At 56.8% G+C, this 8,906-nt stretch overlaps 1 protein-coding gene across 2 annotated transcripts; it reads right to left on the reverse strand.

Annotated features, from left to right (window-relative positions):
* Window positions 1-623: 623 nt before the first annotated feature.
* NLE1 (notchless homolog 1) lies at window positions 624-8,412 on the reverse strand. 2 transcript variants are annotated; one of them, XM_063341883.1, is made up of 13 exons: window positions 8,375-8,412; window positions 7,944-8,087; window positions 7,645-7,862; window positions 7,481-7,560; window positions 7,107-7,183; window positions 5,639-5,736; window positions 4,027-4,219; window positions 3,420-3,555; window positions 2,985-3,031; window positions 2,615-2,817; window positions 1,521-1,680; window positions 1,360-1,430; window positions 624-882 (listed from the first exon to the last, which is right to left on the reverse strand). In XM_063341883.1, the coding sequence occupies exons 1-13, from the start codon at window positions 8,381-8,383 to the stop codon at window positions 870-872; spliced, it is 1,449 nt and encodes a 482-aa protein (XP_063197953.1). In that variant the 5' UTR covers window positions 8,384-8,412; the 3' UTR covers window positions 624-869. The 2 variants fall into 2 exon arrangements, with proteins under 2 accessions (XP_063197953.1, XP_063197954.1); XM_063341884.1 differs by lacking the exons at window positions 7,481-7,560; window positions 7,645-7,862; window positions 7,944-8,087; window positions 8,375-8,412 and having other exon boundaries at window positions 4,027-4,059; window positions 4,145-4,219; window positions 7,107-7,177.
* Window positions 8,413-8,906: the final 494 nt, after the last annotated feature.

The raw sequence follows: 8,906 nt of genomic DNA on the forward strand, positions 1-8,906 counted from the left end.
ACAAACACCACCCAAAATGCCTGCTCCATTCCTCTTCCCCACCCCTTCCTTTCTTCCTTCCTTCCTTCCTTCCTTCCCCCCGAGCTGGCAGTGGATGGGAAACAGGCATTCCCTCCTGTCCAGAGGCAGAAGTGCCTAATTTCCCCATTTCTAAGAACCACTGAGACCTGAAAACTCAGCACAGCTCTAGCAGTTGTTTGAAGTCCATGCCTGTTGCACCCTGAATGGACGAGTGAGTTATCTGCTGTGGATGCGGAGGATCACTAACAGATAATGCTCAGCACAGCCCCCAGGGAAATGGGCTGAGTGGAAAGGCAAAACCTTACTGGAATAAGGAGAAGCCCCGAGACCTTATTCTCAGCAGATCTTTGTCCCAGGCATGCAGCCGAGCACAATTCTGCAATGTAATGATGTGCTGAATTTTCCCCTCCCTCCCACCCTCCCTCTCTGAAGGTCACACAAGGACAACCCTTTCTGTTCCCGCTAAAAGCCTCTTCCCTGCAGGATTCTTCACACAGCCAGAAAGGGCATGAGCTGTCCCCCACCCTTCGCTTGCCCCTTTCAAGGGGACAGGCTACTGTTAAGGCTGAAATCTCAATAAAGAGCCAGTTGAGATGGAGGCAGATGAGATATCCCTCCTGTAATGTTCAGAGTAAATCATCCTGCAAAGCACAGCTCTTAATAAGAACTAGAATTAAAATTTCCTTAAATAAATGTAAGGAAAAAGTCCATGAGGGAGAGCAGCCAACAGGAATAAGGAGTCGTGCTTGGGTCAGTCTCCGTTGTCCATCACCTCGCAGATCTCCCGGGCAGATTGTGCCAAGGGCAGGCCAGCTTAGGACAGGACAAGCGGCTTCGTGCCACTGCTCCTATCGACGCCATCTGCAAATGGAAAGAGCCGTTATGTCCCTGTGGTCCAGCCCAGCAGGTACCGTACAAGAGCAGTGCAGCAGGGGCCTGGGGACCGGGTTCCTTCATCAGCCATAGTCAAATGGCAACCAGCTCACAGGAATTTGTCTGTCTGCATAACTGGGAGACGGAGGAAGGTGAGAAAAGAAGGGTCTGACCGACTGGTGCAACTGTTCCTTCCCCTCTCCAGGAGCCAAAATGTCTGAGTCAAATTTCACTACTGACTGCTCAGTTGGAGGGACTCTGCTTTCTAGACATCTCCCAAGGGACAGCAGCAGTTCCTGCCCTGAGGGAGGTCAGGTCTACAAGCTGGAATTTGGCCCAGTGCTGTGCTCTCTGCAAGGAGAGATGAGGCCCTAACCGTGCAGGTCTCTGCAAGGAGACAGCAGCTCCTGAAGGACATGTGAGGTAGCCGCAACATCCTCTATGGACAGACAACGGGTTACTTACATCCGCAAACATTTATCCTTCCCTCCACTCGCTACCCGCTGTCCGTCCGGGCTCCAATCTGTTGCATACACCTAGTATTAGGGAAAGACACAGTTATCTCTGCTGGGAGGAGCAGTTGTTCCTGCTTCTCTCAAACATCTCGACTCGACCAGACACCTCACCTCATCTGCATGGCCAGGCAGATCGATGGCCAGTTTCTTCATCTTGGCATCCCAGACCTTCAGTGTGCTGTCACTGCTCCCGCTCACCAGCAAGCGGCTGTCGGCTGACCAGGCGATCTGATACACAGCTGAGACGTGCCCTCTCAGTGACGTCAGGTACCTGGTGCGGAGGAGGCATGAAGACGCTGTTAGAGGAACGGGCAGCTGGGTCTGTTCCAAACCTGCCCTTGCCCAGCCTTTGTGTTTCTTCTCTACCTATGAGCAAACAAGCACAGTCATGGGATGCTCAGCACACCCCAAACCAGCACACACAAGGCAGTCAATTGCTATACAGAGTCCAAAGTCCACGTCTAAAAATCCTCCCAGATGGGCTCAGAGCCTTCTAGAGGACAGAGGGCTCTTCATCTCAGCTCCTCTGCCAAGAAACCCTTATCCAGCAGGCAACCCTACAGCCTCACCATGCAGACGTGTCCTCCTCTCTGGCTGAGCAGCCTGGCTTTAACTGATATGAACCCAAGCTCATCAGTACAAAGGCAAAACCAGGGAAGGACCACTGCCCCAGCGAGCTCACCAACACTCTAGCAGAAGGTTAAAAGCTGGACTACAGGAGCATCCAAACACCAATAGCATCATCTGTAATTACAAGAATTTGCATCGTCCAGAACAAGCTGTTCTCTGGCACAGGAACCACTTAAACTGGGTCAGTCTACAGCGTGCAACACACACGTCTTCAGGAGGGCAGCCGAGTGGAACGTCCCACCCCACCACGGCTGCGCCTGCCCTGGAGAACTGACCCTGCAGCAGGCAGAACGTGCCGCACGGGTGCCAGGCAGTGCTGTGGCTGGGTTACAGCGTGGTTGCACACACCCGGCCAAGCACAGACCCCATAACACAAGAAGTGCTGGAGAAGGGACTTCCCAAGGGCAGGGAGAGATAGAGGCAGCAGAATTACTTTGCATGAGTTCAGGCTACGGAGATGCTGAACACACCAGGGAGTTGCTGGCAATGACACTGGAGCCCATCTCTGCGTAACCTGTGCATTACACGCAGACGCCATACAAGCACCACCTCTGTAACACAACAAACCAACTCACTTTCCTGTCCTACCATCCCAGAGCTTTATGGACTTGTCAAAGGAAGCACTGGCTATTAGCCGGGTGTCTGGCGAGAACAGCACTTGGTTAATCAATGCTTGGTGGCCTGTCATTCTCTCCAGTGGCTTCTTGTCTTCTGCTGGTCTCCAAAGGAAGAGCGTGAAATCATCTGAGCCCGAGACAAGCCTCTCCGGTTCCTGGCCCTGAGAAAGTGATGAAAGAACCCAAGTCTCGTACAAGCCAGGTGTGGAGAACTCGGAAGCACACCAGTGTTGGCGTCAACAGCCAACTGTTGTTTACTGTACAAGTCCGTGTTTACTGCTTCCACCAGTAATAGTCTTAGAAATGACAGCAGGGACAAGAGACTTACCCTGACTTGGTCATACCTCTGCCGTGCCTTGTCCTTCAGTTCTGCCACTGAGAGAGGGAAAGGGAGAGGGGAAGATTGAGAGATTTGCAATCCTTAGGTGAAAGGAAACTTTATAACCCTGTGATGCCAATTCCAACCCTGGCTCCATGGGCCAGACAGACACATTTACGACTGCTCAGCCACTTCCTCTTTGCCAAGGGCGATACTGGGAGCAAAAGCTCTTGAAAACAGGGTGGCCTTGCTATCCCCAAGACTGCTTGACTCTGTGCGTGGACAAGGAAGATCATGGCTTCCAGCACAACCAACACCAGCAGAAGACCTGCTTCCAGCTCTCAAGATTGCTTTGGCTCATGGCAACATTAAGAAGAGACATCAGGTCTCCTCACTATCCTCCCCACCGCCTCCCCCAGCCTACAACACGGGTGCTGCACTTACAGGAGCCGCTCACATCCTGTGGGTTGATGGTGGCTTCAGCAGGTTCAAAGGCACCAGTGCGGAGAACATAGTCGGTGCTAAGGGCCATGGTGTTCACCCAGTGAGCGTGGCCCTGCAAGGTGCGGCACAGGACCCCCTGGAAAGAAAAACACCCCCTTGGAGAGGAACGGGCAGGACAGAGCCAGACTGCGTAGGACCCACCATGCTGCAGGGACCAACCTTAGACTTTCAAAACCATCTTGCCCAAGAGGAAGGCAAGACTGTAGCCAGGCTTAGAGCCAGGCTTAGCAGGGAAGAAATGACACTGCTGAGCTTTAGGGACTGCTTTCCTGCAGGTCCCTGCAAGGAACCCACCAGCACAGGTCGCTCCAGGGATGTTTCCAGCTTCTAGTCACATTTTATGCTTTTAGGGATGAAAACATTGCACAACAGCTATCTCTTCCAAACAGTGCTAAGCAACAGGCTCTGCTGGGTCAAGAGGACACAGCGCCCACACTGCACCTCCATCTTCCAAGGCACAAGCTGTCCCAGAAGAGCACACAAAGCTCCAACACAGCGCGTCCAGCCCCCTTTGCCAGCAGCCCCCAGGGCTGTACGCCTCACTCACGTCCTGGGTCCTCCAGACTTTGATGGTCCTGTCCTGGGAGGAGGAATAGAGCAAGCCATCGCCTCCCCACTTCACACACGTCACCGACTGCGTGTGGCTTGTGAGGATTTTGTCGCACCTGCCCATCAGTGTGTCCCAGATGCGGATGCTGCCATCCTTGGAGGCACTCGCCAGGTAGCGGCACTCTGGGTTTCTGGGCAAAAAGAAGATCAAATCCATTTGCACAGTGCACAGAGCTCCTCCACCAAGCTCCTTCCCCATCAGCCCCAGACAATTCAAGGGCCCAGAAGTTGATAAAAAACAACTTTCTCTTTTGGCTTAAGACGAGAGAGCCTGGGCAGGGGCAGAGCGCTGACCTATGGAGAACAAGATCCCACAAGGTATGGGAGAGGCAGACAGATGCTTCCTTTCAAACGGACTCCCGTGCTGCACGCTGGAGGCATCAATCCAGGGTAAACCTGGCACCTGAGCGCTTGGCAATGACCTTGTTTTCACAGGAGGCAGCTTCAACCTGCTGGCTAATGAGGAGACCACAAACCAGCACCTTCCCCGGGAAATGGGGAGAACCCTGGGCAGGGGGTCAGTCTGCCTTACCCAGGCAGCAGAGACCAGCAGCAACCGGAACGCATCAAATGCTCCCCCCTGCCTGTGCCGCGCTTTGTCTCCAGCAGGAAACATGCCAGCCCGCGGACACAGAGTGCAACGTCCACCCACGCGGCTCAGCAGGCAAATTTAACACATCTGTAAGCAGCTGCCCTCTGTCCTTTGCACAACATCTTTATCACTCAGCACAGTTTTAACATCAAAGCAAGTGGTCCCCGGCAGCCGTAGCAGTGAGGAAGAGCATGGCCTCTCCTGTTGTGCAGGAACTGAGCGGGGAGTGCAGCTGGATGGAGACAGAGCAGCAGAGCCCTGGCAGGGTCATCTCCCTCCTCTCCCATTTCCTCATCCTCCTTTATAATCAGTTTTTGCTAATCTAGGTAATTGTTTGCAAATAGATGGAGTTTCTTACTGGCAAATTCAATTTGCAGGGCTCTGCTCTGAAGGGCCCTTTTTCTTTCTTTTTATTTATTTATTTCTCTAATGTCTTGGATTATTGGCTACAACTGTCCCCCTCCACCCATCTCTCCCAGACAGAGCTTTAGCTGATCGAGGGGATAAGGGGACTGCACAGTTCATCAGCCCTCATGATAAATCAACAGGACGAGAAGGCAACCAGGACGCAGGAGAGCGGAACGGGAGTGCTCTGCAGAGGCTGCGCTGGGGCACCGCGCGGGCAGGCTTTCCTGCTCCCAGCTCAGCACGCCGGGGAGCAGCACATCAAATGTTCCTCCAGCATCATGAGGACACTGTATGTCTTTTATACAGGGGAAAAGAGGCACAGCCTGGCAGTGGTATGCCCAGCACCCTCACAGGGACCGTGAGCAGTGGCTGGGACTCCTGGCTCCGAGCTGGATGCGTTTTTCCCGCCCCACCTTGGAGGCCATTCTCCTGCACGCAACCCCTCTGCGCACTGTAACAGGAGAAAGGCAAACAGGAGCAGTGCCCTTCAGGTCAGACTGCTCTTTTCCATCCGAGTAAAGGCAAAGGGCTGGGCTGGCCCTTCACTTACATGTGGAGCGGCTCCCAGCACAGACACGTGATCCATTTGGAGTGGCCGGAGAGCACCCGGCCAATCTGATTGCCAGTGGCTGGGTCCCAGAGAAATATCTGCCCAAGAGAGAAAGCAAGAGGGTCGCGTCAGGCCACACACATCATGTGAATCCCAGAAACGTTCAGGCTCTGTTTAGAAAGGATAGGTGTCCTTGGGGTCGCATTTACATTGGCAGAAGCAGGGAGCAGAAAGGGAGGGGGACAGGAGGGTTGGATGCCTTTCCCGATCCCTGCAGCCATCAGCTGACATCGCAAAGCATGAGACCCAATTGCCCTCCTCTCCGCCTAAAACGCTGCTGCTACAAAAATATCTGCCTCAACGCAAAACCAATCCAGGTCCCCAAAAAGCCAGCCTGAGCCTCTGACATCCTGTGCCAGAGAGTTAGTGACTGTTTGCAGAGCGCCATGAAAGCCAGAGCGCGCTAAATGCTACTTATTATCGGATTCTGTGGGTGGGACACATGCTGGTTTTCTCTTGTTTTTTCACTCTCTACATAAATGTTCATCCAAAGAGCCAAGGCATTAGTCATCCGCTACTTAAGAACCTGGGAGAAACAGGGAAACGGAGGATAAGCAGCTCCCTGGGTTAGATTAAAGCCAGAATGGCACCAAACCAGGGCAGAGCCACCCTGGCCTGGCCCATGTCCCCGTGGCTGGTATCAAAGCAGCCCAAAGGAGCGGCCACTCAGAAACAGAGCACGGGACAGCAGCGCTCGGCAGCTCCGTGGCCACTCTCATTGCTCACAGACTGCTCAAAGGTCATATCAAGCGACTGTCCCTCTGCACGTCCGTGTTACTGACTCACTTCTAATCACCCAAAAGTGCTCCCGCTTCCCCGGGCGTTTCTGTGCACGCCTTAAGTGCGCACATTTTGCCCCACAGCCGGGGCAGGGCCTACTTCGCATTCCTGTAAGAGGGAATTTGGCTGCGTCTGAGCGGGAGCACTGCGAAACAGGCTGCTGCTGCACGGCTGGGTCATGCGAACAGCAGCCCTGGCTTGGCCGGGCGATACCCCTTCTCGCTCCAGACACCTCCCTCGTCATGGAGCCGTCTGCCAAGGACCACAGCCAAAGCCTGGACTCTTTCCTGCACGGAGGGAAAAGCATCTGCCACAGGACAGCAGGGCTCAGTGGCACGAGGTCTGCGAAGGCGACAAAGCCAGAGCCCTGCCCAGCACAGAGTTCAGAGACGCCCCTTGCAACTACTGCGACGCATCCACACGCACAGCAGCTCTGGGGAACAGGAATCCTGCTCTCAACAACTGGATACACTCCTCACATCCCAGAAAAAACAAGTTTTTGCCCCTAATGCCCCGAAGCTCCTTTATCAGGTTTCATTTTCGTTCAGAACAGGGCTGCAGAGGGTCTCTGTGCTCCCACAGACATCCCCAGCGCAGCCGGACAAGGGAGCTGGGAGCTAACACGTACCTGGCTGTTCTTGCAGCCCGAAGCCAGCTTCTTGCCGTCGGGCGACCAGGCGATGCTGAGCACCCAGTGCCGGTGACCTGGCAGAGAGAGCACGAGCAGGCGTGAGCAGAGAGCCACGAGTGTCCCCAGTGTCCCAGCACGCAGCCACCCTGAGACAGGACTGGAGGTGGGGGGACCCCTCTGTGTTCCTCCTGGCCAGACCCTCTTACTCCACACTGTTAGTGAAAGAGGGTCACTCCCTCCCGGAGCCACAGTCCCAGCCTGTATGGCTCAGACTGCAGCCAGGCTCTGCTCTGTTGGTCCCCCGGAGCAGACAGGGGGTCCCTGAGGGAGGAGGGTCAGGAGCTGCCCTCCTGGGACACCCCTGCACCCACCTTTGGCCGTGAACTGCGGCGTCTCCGTGCTGAGGTCCCAGAAGCGGACAGTGGTGTCTCCAGAGCCGCTCGCCAGGTACCTGGGAGAGGAGGAAGAGCCCAGCTGAGCGTGGGGGCCACAAGAGCAGCCACTGAGCCCCCCACCTGCAGCCAGACCCTCGTACTTTCCCGTGGGGCTAAAGGCCACGGAGATGACGGCCTCGGTGTGTCCCTCCAGGGAGCTGGTGCAGCGGGTCACGGCCCGCACCCTGAACACCGCCTGGGGCTGGTAGATGATGTCCAGGACCTTCTCCGTCTCCACGCTCTGCCCCGCCAGGGTCTTCTCCAGCGACGCCACGATCTCGGCATCGTGGACGAAGAAGGCCAGAGGCACCGGCTCATCCTGGGGGTTGAAAAGGCAGGAGGGGTAGCGAGGGGAGGGCTCGGGGGATGCCGGGGGAGCTCGGGGCGGGGGGTGTCTCACCTTCTGCAGGAGGGCATTGCAGACCAGCTGCAGCTTGTCCGGGGTGATGGTGACCGGGACGTCGAAGGGGGAGCCCAGGGACTCCCCCGCCTCGTCCCGGAACTGGATCAGGAGCCGCTGCACGTCCTCGTCCGGCGACATGGTCTGCGGGACAGCGGGCTCAGGGCGGGGACCGCACCGGGGACAGGGGAGCAGCCCCGCAGCCCCCACCCGCCCGGGGTGGAAGGAGCCGCTACGGGGGAACGCGGCGCGGATCCCGTGGGAGGGAGAAACACCCAGCCGGGTCCCACGCGGGATGGGGACAGGAGGAGCCCCACAGGGGAACGCCGGGGGACGGCAGGGGGCCCCGGAGCGCCCCGGCTCCCCCACACCCGCCCCTCGCGGTCGCGGTCCCCGTCCCGCTCCCCTCCATCGGCCCCGGCCCCGCTCACCGCCTCCATGTGCGCGCGCGGCCCACGTGCGCCGGAAGCGGCCCCTCGCGGCGGGAGGCGCTCAGCGCCGCGCTGCTGCCCCCTAGCGGCCGGCGGTGGGGACGGCGCCGCGCCCGGGGGCAGGCGGGTTCGAGCCCCCGGTGGGCGCGTTCCGTCCCGGGGGTTGGGGGGGCAGCGGGCGCCGGGTCCGATCCAGGGCATTTCCTATGGTGACCACGCCACTGACTTTTACCGTTGAGAAGCAGCAAAACCAGGTCAAATTACCCCAAATATCCCTTCCAATAAAAAACTAAGCCAGTGCTGCAGCCAGCCCAGTTGCGGGGTGCATAAACCCTTCAGGGTGAAGGGAGAAGGGCAGGGGCTGCAATGAAACATGGTTTATTCACCATATTCACCGGCTCCTGGGGCTGGCCAGGAGCGAGGGAGATCTTGCACTGAGCCTCGAATCTGCCACCGAAACCATAACACAACAAGAAAGTAAACGTCACCCATCCCATCCAGCACAAACCAGTAAGAACCACAGCGACCATCA

This window comes from Chroicocephalus ridibundus, chromosome 7 (assembly GCF_963924245.1).
Source record: "Chroicocephalus ridibundus chromosome 7, bChrRid1.1, whole genome shotgun sequence".
Classification (NCBI taxonomy): Eukaryota; Metazoa; Chordata; class Aves; order Charadriiformes; family Laridae; genus Chroicocephalus; species Chroicocephalus ridibundus.

What these genes read in the sequence shown, in the direction of transcription:
- NLE1 (XM_063341883.1), bottom strand. An exon ending in CGGGCTGCAAGAACAGCCAG is followed by an intron (nt 5,737 to 7,106) that starts GTACGTGTTAGC and finishes TCTCTTGGGCAG; the next exon opens with ATATTTCTCTGGGACCCAGC. An exon ending in AGAGGTATGACCAAGTCAGG is followed by an intron (nt 2,818 to 2,984) that starts GTAAGTCTCTTG and finishes TCACTTTCTCAG; the next exon opens with GGCCAGGAACCGGAGAGGCT.